Source organism: Haliotis rufescens, unplaced genomic scaffold (genome assembly GCF_023055435.1).
Source record: "Haliotis rufescens isolate VD_foot unplaced genomic scaffold, xgHalRufe1.0.p SCAF_7, whole genome shotgun sequence".
Taxonomy (NCBI): Eukaryota; Metazoa; Mollusca; class Gastropoda; order Lepetellida; family Haliotidae; genus Haliotis; species Haliotis rufescens.
The window spans coordinates 40,439,539-40,452,776 of NW_025964361.1; the positions used below are offsets into that span (position 1 = coordinate 40,439,539).

General features: G+C 40.8%; 1 protein-coding gene across 1 annotated transcript; it reads left to right on the top strand.

Annotated features, from left to right (window-relative positions):
• The first annotated feature begins 4,603 nt into the window (after positions 1-4,603).
• On the top strand, positions 4,604-10,391 carry LOC124132651 (zinc finger protein 37-like). Its single transcript, XM_046496659.2, has one exon. It carries the CDS (start codon positions 4,683-4,685, stop codon positions 7,665-7,667), a length of 2,985 nt encoding a protein of 994 aa, XP_046352615.2. The 5' UTR covers positions 4,604-4,682; the 3' UTR covers positions 7,668-10,391.
• Positions 10,392-13,238: the final 2,847 nt, after the last annotated feature.

Here is a 13,238-nt window from a genome sequence, read left to right on the forward strand (position 1 = left end):
TCATAACATTCTCAGCAGCAAATAACATGATGCGGACATAAAAACTACATAATTTTCAACTAATATCATGCTGATGCTGAACTTGAGTTGTTTTTAAGTTCCGACAATACCATCTAACTCCCTCGCCAGCTCTGCCAATACCATCTACTTCCCTCTCCAGCTCTGCCAATACCATCTACCTCCCTCTCCAGCTCTGCCAATACCATCCATATCCCTCTCCAGCTCTGCCAATACCATCTACTTCCCTCTCCAGCTCTGCCAATACCATCCACATCCCTCTCCAGCTCTGCCAATACCATCTACTTCCCTCTCCAGCTGTGCCAATACCATCCACATCCATCTCCAGCTCTGCCAATACCATCTACCTCCCTCTCCAGCTCTGCCAATACCATCCACATCCCTCTCCAGCTCTGCCAATACCATCCACATCCCTCTCCAGCTCTGCCAATACCATCGACTTCCCTCTCCAGCTCCGCCAATACCATCTTCATCCCTCTCCAGCTCTGCCAATACCATCGACTTCCCTCTCCAGCTCTGCCAATACCATCTACCTCCCTCTCCAGCTCTGCCAATACCATCTACCTCCCTCTCCAGCTCTGCCAATACCATCTACCTCCCTCTCCCGCTCCGCCAATACCATCTACCTCCCTCTCCAGCTCTGCCAATACCATCTACCTCCCTCTCCCGCTCCGCCAATACCATCTACCTCCCTCTCCAGCTCTGCCAATACCATCTACCTCCCTCTCCCGCTCTGTCAATACCATCCACATCCCTCTCAAGCTCTGCCAATACCATCCACATCCCTCTCCAGCTCTGCAGATACCATCTACTTTCCTCTCCAGCTCTGCCAATACCATCCACATCCCTCTCAAGCTCTGCCAATACCATCTACTTTCCTCTCCAGCTCTGCCAATACCATCCACATCCCTCTCCAGCTCTGCCAATACCATCCACATCCCTCTCCAGCTCTGCCAATACCATCCACATCCCTCTCCAGCTCTGCCAATACCATCTACCTCCCTCTCCAGCTCTGCCAATACCATCTACGTCCATCTCCAGCTCTGCCAATACCATTCACATCCCTCAACTCTGCCTATAAATCCACAACCATCTCCAGATCCGCCAATACAATGCATCTCTTTCTCTCCAGCTCTGCCAATACCACCCACATCCTCTCTAGCTCCGCCAATACCATCCACCTCTCTCCCCAGCTGTGCCAATACCATCCACATCCCTCTCCCGCTCCGACAATACCACCCAATTCCCTCTCCCGCTCCGACAGTACCACCCAATCCCCTCTCCAGCTCCGACAATACCACCCACCTCCTTCTCCCGCTCTGCCAATACCATTCACATCCCTCAGCTCTGGCTATAAATCCACAACCCTCTCCAGATCCGCCAATACAATGTATCTCTCTCTCTCCAGCTCCAACAATGCCATCCACAATCCTCTCCAGTTCTGCCAATAACCACGCACATCCTCTCTAGCTCCGCCAATACCATCCACCTCTCTCCCCAGCTGTGCCAATACCATCCACATTCCTCTCTACCTCCGACAATACAATCTGCCTCCCTCTCCAGCTCCGACAATACACATCCACGTCCATCAACAGCTCTGCCTATAAAATCCTCTCCCTCTCTAGCAATGTCCATTGTGGCCATACCATACCCCCGCTCTCTGGCTCCGCCTATACCGTCGAGTCAAACACCCCCTCCGCCTGTGTGTGTGTGTGTGTGTGTGTGTGTGTGTGTGTGTGGCTGCTTGTACTAGTCCGGACTGATGCCGATATATAGTGCTAGCTCACTGAGATACCATGGCTCAGTTTAACATGAATACCCCACTCAGACACAGTATACTGACCCCGAGCCGACCAGTCCTTGTTTTAGCCCCTTTATGCCGAGCGCCAGACAGGTATCATCTTTTAATGTCTTTGGTATGCCGCGGCAGGGGATCGAACCCCGGACCTTCCGCTCTCCGGGCGGACGCTCTACCACTTGACCACGGAGGCGGTCCCCTGTCGAAGACATGTGGAACGAGCTGCAGATCGCCCTCGACGTCCTGTCCTTCCGGCAACTATACAGGAATGCTTTTACTGAATAGTGGAACAATCTTCCCTTCCAACCACCCAGACACTTATTGGGAGCATGAGACCGTGGTGCCAGGCCGTGATCGCATCACATACGCGCTGCTGAGAGTTGTGTTTTTGGATGATTAATTTGTTTCAGTGATATTTTTGTGATGATTCAGTGTTGGTCAGATACTCTCATTTTTACTGGTGATCTTTCTGAGTATTAGTCACATGTGGTTTGTTGGTATAGTGTGTCATATGACAATGGACTTTTGTTCATTAAACATGTCTTCAGGCAATATTGTCTTTGGCTATTTCAAAAGATGCACACAATTTGACGTCTTTCCTCTTAAAGTGGAGATTCTTAGCAAATTTTGAGTAGTATGTCGCTACGATGTTACTGTCGCTCATGAATGTTCAACCTTAAAGTTAAGAAATATATCTGACGCACAGGTTCTTCAAAGCGAGTCGTCAGACAACACACACAATAAGGCAAGTCAAACAGCCAAACCACCCAATCCCCACTTTAGCGGGCTTATAGACAATCTTCATGTAAGTGTATCCAAGGATAGACAATTGGAAATGTTATAGGTGTCAACTCGAAGTTTAAAAAAAACATGAAATAAATGTTTTGTACACCTAAAATATTTGTGTATCCTTTAGTGTGCTTTTTGATTTAAATAATTAGGTATAGAACTACTTGTGCTAAATTACAATTGACGTGGGAAGAAATGTTGAATAAATAATAAAACCGTGCATAAAACATTAATATTTTTCAACGACCTTTCCTGTGTAGATTCGTACATTTTATTCGTGTATGAAATATTGGGAATGAACATATGACGAGAAATATGAATAAAATATAATACTAAAACAATAAAATAATATAAAAAATAACAATCTTAACATTGATTTATTAAATGTGATAGTAAATGGTTCCATTTCTATCAAATGAAGAGTTGGTGTGTTCGAAATACGCTAAGTACAAATATGTACATTAATTCATATTGATATGAACCAGTAAGGATTGAACTTAAGTCAACAATCAATCCAAGGACGCCCGGTGGTGATTCCAGGTACGACTGGCTCCTCTGTAACCTATGGTGGTCGTGAGAGGCAACTCAATGAGTGAGAGGGTTAAAATGTAACGTCGCATCGTCATTATTTCATCCATATAGCGACGAGAACAAGTTGATATATTCATAAGTGAGTCATGAATGATAAGTAATATTCAAAAACAATTTTGATCAACTATTTGGGCATAACAATATCATTTATAGAGTTTAAAACACGGGCTTATAGGCCACCAGTAACCAAACCACCTCCCTGGGGATCATGGGGACTTACGGTGCCTCTGCTTCCATCACGAAACCCTAGCAGGATTTATATCATCACTTTAGCTACTGGTGGCTGTGCTCAATACTAGCCAATAATACAAAATACTCAGTGGGCTTAAAACACTGGTTGATGATAGGATTTACGTGTCACACAGGGGGACAATTATTTAACGGTACTTTAACCTCCTGGACAGAGCCTTCGATAATCTTTTGATAAAAGTATCACACCAAATTTAAACACGATCAATTAGGCGACTTAATGGGTCGGGGGTCAGGTTAGGAGACTTGAATGCTTGCATGTCACAACTCGTAGACACAATTTACTGTGAATTCGTTGAAAAACCGGGAGTTGATTCCGAGAAACATTTTTTTGACACATTTGAGTTTAACAATGGTGTCATAATTAGTTAACATAAGTGTACATTTAATTATTAATTTCTAAAATTTATTTTCCAGTGTTATTTGTTTTTTTCTAGCAGTTCATCGTGGAATTTGGGTAAGAGTTGGGAGTGTCTACGAATTCTCCATGGTTACGAATTATTTTATTTACGAGCTTACCGAAAGCCTATTGCACCCCGAAGGCGTGGAATCTGGCCAAGACTTGATTATTTACTGGCCGTCGTCATATGGATAGATATTGCTGAGAGCAGCATCTAACTACAAACAACAACAACACGTGCCTATAAAATAGATATTGCTTTACTGATCTGTCCATAACATAACATGGGCGTTGAATATGTATAGTAAATTAATAAAATATGTGATATCTTGCGTTCATTTTGATTTCCATTCGTTAGATGGAATATTTCTTTTGAAAAATAAGAAATAATTATACGCCTAATAAATATGAACAAAATAAGACTAACGGTCACAACTTTTCTTACATTAAACTTGTATTGATTTTCTGTAACACTCTACGAATTCGGTGTGTTCATTAACATTTGACGGTAATGAAAGGATTTTACGCTGCTTTAAATAGTTTTGACAGGTGTTGCATGGCATTACCATGGGCGTATATATACACAGTGGAGAACTAACCTGTGTGGGCTTAACAAATTGTTGCTAGAACGCACAAAAAACCCACAAAAACCTGTGCTGCACGTGTTTCTAAAATACAATTTAAGCAGCCACTGAAAACGGAGAACATTTTCAGGGGGAAGAGTTACCTCCCCTAACCCACCTCGCCAGTACGGGAAGACCGTAAACCCTCACATAAAGGCGATAATTTTAGTGCGGAAATTTGCCAATTTCCATGCGCTATTCAGTCTAATTAGACATGGATACGTTTGAAAACGTACATGTTTTCTCTCAAACAACTGCAGAAATATCTCAAGAGTATATTGGCAAGTTTCATGAAGCAGAAATCGTACCGAATTACTTGCACGAGTTGAGCCAGAAAGCCGGGGTCGAACTTGTTTCTCGAGACGGTGTGTATGAAGTGAAGGGTTCCTGGCTGTCGGTGAATCGTGCCCATTCCTTCCTCGGGAAATTCCTGCTGACATATGGCCAGACCAGGGTGGACACCGTCTCTTTGGGTCCACCGGAGCCCTCCATATCACAGGAGGAGGAGGACGGGCTTGATTTTCTCAACAGAAAAACTTTTCCCACTTTCACAAATCCAGTTTATAGAAAAAGTCAAAAGGAAGATGTGGAAACCCCATCCAAGAAGCCTGACCATGCCAGTCATATTGATCAGCATTTACCTCCAGATAAGATCTTAGTGGCTAAACATCATAAGATGCCCCCAGAACCAGTAGTTTTGTATGCAGGGTACCAGCTACCTACTAAGGAAGCTGAGTCACGACGGAAGACGCTAGAGGTTCTTAAAAATGTGTACAAAATGGAACAGAACTATCAGATTGCTCTGACACAGACAAAAGGTACGTCTGATGCTGCTAACTCAACAGAGCAGGCCCAGACTGAGGGTTGTGAGCCTGAAGAATCAAACATACAGAATGAGGCTGAGGAGCATTCAAAAGCTGCTGAAACTGAGTTGGATGATAACCATGGTAACAGTTCCTTACCTGATGAACCAGCACCGGATGGTCAAGAAAAGCTGATTACAGAAATTAAGGAAGAAATTTTGGAAAAAGCGGATACGAGCACATCTAGAAAGAGACTATGTATGATTAAAACTCTAAGCAAGGAAGAAACTGCAGCAAAGCGGATGAAGGTGGAAACTATTGCAAAGAATATTTTGTCAAATGTTCCTACAGTAGAGACTGTCAATGTAGTGAGCAATGAAGATTTGGAGAAATTGCCAAATGACAAAAAGGTTGCTGAGGTTCCAGAAACTGATGAGGATGTGAAACATATTCCTAAAGTAACTGAGGTCGTTGATCAAGATCCACCACCTCCACCTGTTGAGGATGATGATGACGGCCATGATGACAATGAGGTCCCAGACGATGATGTTATTGAAGATGAGGAGAGTGATTTTAAAGATGATTCTGTTGATAAGGACTATTCAGGAGACACTGAGGTCGAGAGCGCTGATGATGGGAAGATGTCCGCCTCAGATAATGAGTATGTACCTGAAGAAGTGGTGTCACTAACCAAAATTAAAGCAACAACTAAACGAACAACAAGACGAAGTAAAGCAAGAGAAGAATTAGCGAAACCCCTCCCTTCAACTAAGAGAGGCAGAGGACGGCCTCGTAAAGGTTTCCCGATGAAGATTGAAGTGAAACTGCCAACTAAGTCTTCCCAAAAAGCTGAACTGCCAAAGGCCAAGAAAAAACAGCTAAGTGGTGCTCAGAAAAGAAGGGGTAGACCAAAGAGGCTGCCGTCGGAAATTCCAAAAGAATTCCATTGCGACAAATGCCCTTATTTTGCAAACAAGCGATGCCATTTGAGAGAACATGAAAGGCGAGTTCATATAACCAAAGAATTCAAATGTGAACATTGTGACAAAATATTTGGTTTTGGGAAAGATTTGAAACGTCATTTAAAAACTCACCTGAAGCCTCAGAATTGTTGTGACATCTGTGGGAAACTGTACAAGGGAGTGAAATCTCTAGTTGAACATCGGAGAACACATGAGGACGGCTATATCAAACCGGAATTTGAATGCGAGATATGCAAGAAAAATTTCAGCACAAAGTATGTTCTTGCTTATCATATCAAATCTGAACATCTGGGTATGAAAAGAACATACATGTGTCCCACCTGTGGCAAGAGCTTTTCTCAAAAGAACTCATATCTTCAACATGCAAATGTTCACATGGGTTTCAAACCTTATAAGTGTGAAGTTTGTGGCAAAGCCTTTTCATATGAGAAATCTCTTAAAGAGCATCGATTCATGCACGATGATATCCGTCGATTTAAGTGCCCAGTTTGTGAAAAGACATTCAGGCAATCATCTGCTGTAACTATTCATATGAAAGTCCACAAGGAGACCAAGGACTATGTGTGCATGGCATGCGGGAAAGGGTTCAGTCAAAAACAGGCCTTGATTCGCCATGAGAGAATCCATCTTGGCGAGAAACCATTCTCGTGTGGTTTGTGTGGTAGGAACTTCACCGATTCCTCCATCTTGCGTAGACATATGATTCTGATTCATAAAAAGGACCCAAAAAAATGGCGTGAAGACACTATAAACAATACTGTAAGACGTACCGATTTTTTCATAGACGTCTTACCAGGAGTTGGGGAGGAAGAACAAACTGGGGACGTGACAATAAAGGAGCCAGAAGTCCATGTAAATACAGGTGCTCTTAACACTCCCCATCCTGATCTAGTTGCACCAGTCTCTTCAACATCTGGCTCAGAGCCGATTAATATGACCACTCAGAGTTCAGTACGAGATAGGGATGCTGAAGGATATCACGGTGAAAGACAGGATGTCACAGGAATGGAACCTGAGAGATCGGCTGAGCATACATACCATATGCCGATATCGCAAGTTCATTCGGAAGGCATACAAGGTATGTCACATGACAGTTCATCACATATCGGTGACTCAAAGATGTCTGTTCCGAACCATGGTGTTCAAACAGGATCAGGGCTACCGCATCAAGGCACCCTTCAAGGACACCATGATCCGAAGTCAGAAGGTGGGGAGTACTTAGGAGGAAGCTTGCCAGCCCATCAGATGTCGTACAGCATGATGGGCCAGGGTGGTTATCCGTATCCTCAGATGGTGATGTTGCCTGATCCAAATGTCCCGTTCCCTCCACCCAGTGCTGCTGCCTATCAGCCACAGTTCACTGATCCTGGTACATCCCACCAGTTTACTCCATACCATCCTCCCCAGTCATAGGCCAATATACAGTGAAATCTTACCTTCATGTTGAGATATTGTTTAAGACAATACAGTGCTTGAAATTAAGTGTGTGGGGGAAGGGGGTCCTTGGTTTTTTTTCTTATAGTATTTGAATCGTTTAAACTTTTCACATTAGGGCAATGACAAGGACCCCTGGACTCTCTTGCTTAATTTCAAACTCTGTGTTCAATGTATCTTTAGGGTTCATATTACCATTGTCCATTGGAACTGTATATACCATATTTGTCGTATTAGGCCCCCCGCTCCAATAAGTGTCCCCTAACCAAATTCTAGACCATTCTGTGTGTAATCTTTATAATCGCCCCAAACTGAGCCTGATAGTCTATATTTTCTTGTGTATATTACAGATCTTTGTACAGACAAGTCAACAGTGTATAAGGTATATATATGATTGCCTAGTAACTATTACCGAAAAGTTTTAGTTTTACCAATGTTGGAATGAAGTCTGCCTGATCTCTGATTATCTTCTGATAAGTACCCCCTCCATTTTGTAAGTGCGCTTATTATGATGAATATGATAGTTTTATTGTATTGTCCAAGTATGAACCAAATAGCAAACTGAGTTCTATGAAAACTAGAATGTTTTTCAGCTCAAAAGAATATCTTCGTTCTTGAGCACTGCCAGTTTCAGCAAAAGTATTTTGTTCTGTGACATTGCATTTCCTAGCCTGACCTTGCCTTGTGACATCATTTCCAGTTATGTTAGTCTTAGGACGGCAGGGTAGCCTAGTGGTTAAAGCAATCGCTCATCACACTGAAGACCCAGGTTTGATTCCTCATATGTGTACAATGTGTGAAGCCCATTTCTGGTGTCCCTGGCCGTGTTATTGCTGGAATATTGCTAAAATCAGCGTAAAAGTACTAAAACTGTACTCGCTCTATATTTTTGTCTTTTGGAACGATTAGGCTCAGTTCAATTGGCAGCTTGACTTAAGTCATTCTAACACAACTTCTCATATTGTATGATTTATTTCAATCTACCATGTCTACAGTATCCAACTCTCACAGAGACTATGTCTTAGTTTCACTCATGGCACTTATACAATGTCTAGGAATTGAGGGGCAATGAGTCCTTAGTCCTCTCTGAGTAAGTAAGCTATCATAAGCTGAACATATTAGATTGACATTTTCCTAGACTCTTAGGACTACTGACTTAAGTTGCAGCAGGGTTAGATATTATGGGGTGTCAAGGGCCCCGTTCCACAAGATGATCTTAACGCTATGACTGTCGTATGTTAAGTTGATGGCCGAGTAGTCTAAGATGCCATTATGCAATGTGAAGAGTTGCATCCCTTAGCTGTACCAGGACTTGCTGGTCATGGGTTCAAATCCTATATTCACCCCGATTATGATCTCTCAGAACCATATGCAAGCTCGTGGGTTGCCCCAAAATGGTTACACCCATGATATTGAAGTAGTGTTCAGAGCAGTGTTAAATCCATACTCAGGTTTTCTCATTTTTAAGACATGTCTCAAAAAAGGAAAGCAGTATTGGTTCTCAGGCACTGTCTGCATCAGATAAAAACCCAGATGACCGCATTAATGACTGTTATTTGGTATACATATATGACGATAACTTTATACTGACACCTCTGCTGTCTACTATTTGTTCAGGGTAACAAAAGCCCACCTATATTTTTGAAAGTGAAAGCACAGTAACTTAATTTTATTGTTTTCTGTTGAAATTATTTTGTTGTATATAGTTTTGATTTTATGTGCGCTGCATTAGTGCATAATCATTGATGTGATTCTTTTGTCAGTATCATTAAATACACAGTTCAAAAAGCAATATTATTTTTAGAAACAATAAAGAACAATCTTATGTTGATTGAGGTGTGTATAGTTTTAGTGCATGTGTATATATTTTAAGATCAAATTATGTCTGTCCTAAACTTGCTAACCAGAACAAGTTATTAATGAAATTATTTTGAATTTTCACATAGGGCTTAAAAGTAAATATGGTTTATCTTTGGTATATAGTTGTACAAGTGTGTACATTTTGCACTGACATGATGTGTTAGTCAATGAAGTTAGAAGTCAAAAAGTGCAAGGAAGGGGAGACAATTGGACTTAAAAACACATGTAGACATTGCTTTTTTATAATCACTTCATTTATTGATCCACTGGTTTAAAATTACCCAAAGGTGGAAAAGTCCCAAAAAAATAATGCTGAAAAAAATAAAGAACTGGTTCTCAGGCAATGGCATTTGAAAATATAGTGTGGGCGGGCGGTGGCTTTTTTTGTTGTTGTTGTTGATCAAAATAGCAAATAAACTGTTGTGTCCCCAAATGGACAGTTGTGTACAATCAACCTAGGAAAGGGCCTCCCTACTTAAATGTATTCCTTGATGAGTAACATACTGGAATACAGTATTTGACTGCTGTTGGACTTGGAATTTTTAAGGATATATTTCTGTTTTGTTTTTAAAATGGAGATTAAAACGGAACATGTGGCATACATTATGATGATGTGGGCGGCGCCTGAGATCCAAAACTATTACTTTTTTTAACCTAACCATTGTCTTTTTTTCTTCCTTCTGTTACTGTATCAAAGTAGGCAATAATGTGAAACAAGGTAACCTGTTGACTTCCATTCCGTTAAGAAACACTTTATATTTTTTTATTTCACCGGACGATGAAGCTATTTTTTAAATCACTTAGAAACCTCTTTGCAATTATTTTATTTTAACCAACTACCCTTCCATTTTTCGAAAAACCAAATAATTAAATACAGTGGCTTAATATGTTTAGGATATTCCCGCAGAGCTTCAGATAGTTACGATGACCTGTTCATGTGATCCTTTACCTGTAACTATGGGTGTGGCGTCAGACACATAGGGCAAGGAGACCAGGGTTGCTCACAAAACATGCAAAAGGACCCTGTTTCCCAGTGGTTCTTTAGCAATCTGAGAGTCTGTTTATGACTTCAGCAATCTGAGAGTCTGTTTATGACTTCAGCAATCTGAGAGTCTGTTTTTGACTTTATGATCTACTTGTGTTGACATTTTTGCAGTACTTTTGTACTGATAGATCATGATGAGGAACAACCTTCCCTGATTGTACGTAGTCCCATGTCGCAGTGTGTTATACATGTGTATGCATTATGTTAAACCATGGAGTGTTTCACTTTTAATGTGTGATTACAAATATTGTCTTTTGTACACCTAAGCAGTATGTAACCAGGTTACCGTTTGTACAAATTAAGGCAAAGCTGATTATATTTCTTATACAGATTCTCCTGGTCAAATGCAGGAAGGAAATAATTTTAAATAATGATTGGGTCAGTTACAAAGAAAATGTTAAAATCCTCTATTTCTACCTTAAGAATAGAATATGATTTTGAAAATCCCTGTTGATTTTTGGGGTACATGTTAATTTTTCCATAAAAACGAAACGTGTATCCATTGCTAACCCAAAAGGGTTTGAAATGAACATTTTCTCAGTGGAATACAGTTTGATTTTCAAATCCTAATTAGTACAATAACAAGTGGCCCTGTTTGTAGGAAGTACATCAACTTGTTGTGAAGAGTTGTGGCCCTTAGCTGCTGTGAAGAGTTGTGGCCCTTAGCTGGAAGGCTCCACTGGTCAGTCCACTGATAATTAGTCCGTCAACACTTATCAAGTGCTTGTGGGTTTGACCCGAGTGGTAAATATCTACTACCTGAGTCATGAGTAAAGACATACTGCCATGATATGACTGAATAATGTGGAAATATATGTTTCGTCTCATATCCATCATCTCTCCCTTCACAAAATCAAGATTGAATCCTATGCAGTAAGCAAATAATCTGAAGTGGTTCAAAAGGGGAAATCAGAACAAGACATTTTCCATGTGTTTATTTTGTCTGCCATTACTGTTATGTAATTGTTAATTCTGCATTTAGTTCTTGTTCAGTGAACAATTTGTAAGTAAAATATACCCATCAATGTTTTTCATGTTCCAATTGTGCAGTTGTACATTGACTTTTTTGTTTACTGAAACAATATGCCTTGTATGTGTCAATCTCATTAAAATCAGATCTTAGTTCTCGCTACCGCTAAACAAAGATCTGAGGACATCCCATTACAGGTCACGTCAGACCGACCTTGAGCGAACTTTGACCGACCAGTGGAATGAGCAATCAGAAGGCAGTTTTCTCGTGTTTTACGGCACAAATTTCAAATTGGTGACTACGCTTTGAAACATATTTTGACAAATTCTCAATTACAAATTTGAAACCTGAACAAAAGAACATTCTGGAATGGCTAATAGATGGTCTAGATTGTAAGGATTCAGTTGTTAAACCCTTAACTATCGTTCAGAATACCCCGTGTTAAAGTTTTCGAGATTGCATGATTAGAAATCACATTCTGACTGTCACTTTCATAATCTGGTAAGCGATGCACTGATTGGTCGGATGAAAGGTCGTTCTGACGTGACTCCTAATGGGATGTCTTCAGATCTTTGTATAGCGGTAGCGAGAAGTAAGGTCTGATTTTAATGAGATTGTGTATGTGTAGAATGAAATTCATTGTACATAGGATTTCATTATCTTAGGTCTCAAATGTACTATTTCATATACAATACACCAAAGATGTGTAGTTGTATGAACAGAAATCTCTATTCTTATGGATTGGAAACTATATGTGGGTACGAGTTTGTTCAATGGTATCAAATCTGGTCACCTACATGAGTCTCAAATTGATTTTTGAGTTACATTTGTGATATACCGTACTGTCATCCTTGCCAGGTAGTTAAGGAAGGGAGGGTTCACTTGCCAATATTGCATGGGGAAGTAACCCACTTGCCTTATGTCGTGTCGTAATACCGAAGACCTGGGTTTGATTTCCCACATTGGTGCAATTTGTGAATCTCATTTCTGTTGTCGTCCTGCCTGGATGAGGTTAAATTGTTGCTGAAAGCAGTGTGTGTTACTACAATGGCAAAAAGTCCAAAAAGTCTCTACATTGTGTAAAAAGGAAATTTACCAAAGGCCCAGAATGCATCACTGGACATGGGCAGTCACTCGGTAAATGTACTGATCTCTGGTGTGATTAGCTCAGTAGGCACCCAATGAAATTCACGCTAATCTGCTAGCCCGAGACAACTTATTTGTGCTGAGGCAAACTAAAAGTTAAATCCAGTGAAGATAGTCATCATTGACTAGAAGCATTTAAGGGCTATAATTCTGAACCAGTTGTCAATGCTTCAATTTTGCTTCAAATTGGAACTAGATAAAACTGACAGAAAATAATATAACATAATAAACATTTTTGTCTTGTTCAAGCAGGACTAGCTACAATCTCTGAGGACTATTGAAATTAATGTTTACACTAGTCCTCTGGACTATTTAAAAAAGGGGGAAAAAAAGAAAAAGAATTTCAAAATCTGAGAAGGGCAATTCACCAGAGCAGGAATGCCACTTAATGTGAAACATTTTTTCTCACAGATAGTGATGACACTTAGGGATACTACTACAAAGCCTGAAATTCAATTGGACCTCAGGATACCTCAGTGAAACTTTCTTATCCAAGGATCGGGAGGTCAGGCTTTGTGATGTGGTTGAT

Coding starts and splice junctions, on each gene's coding strand:
- LOC124132651 (XM_046496659.2), top strand. CDS start 4,683: ATGGATACGTTTGAAAACGTACATGTTTTCTCTCAAACAACTGCAGAA.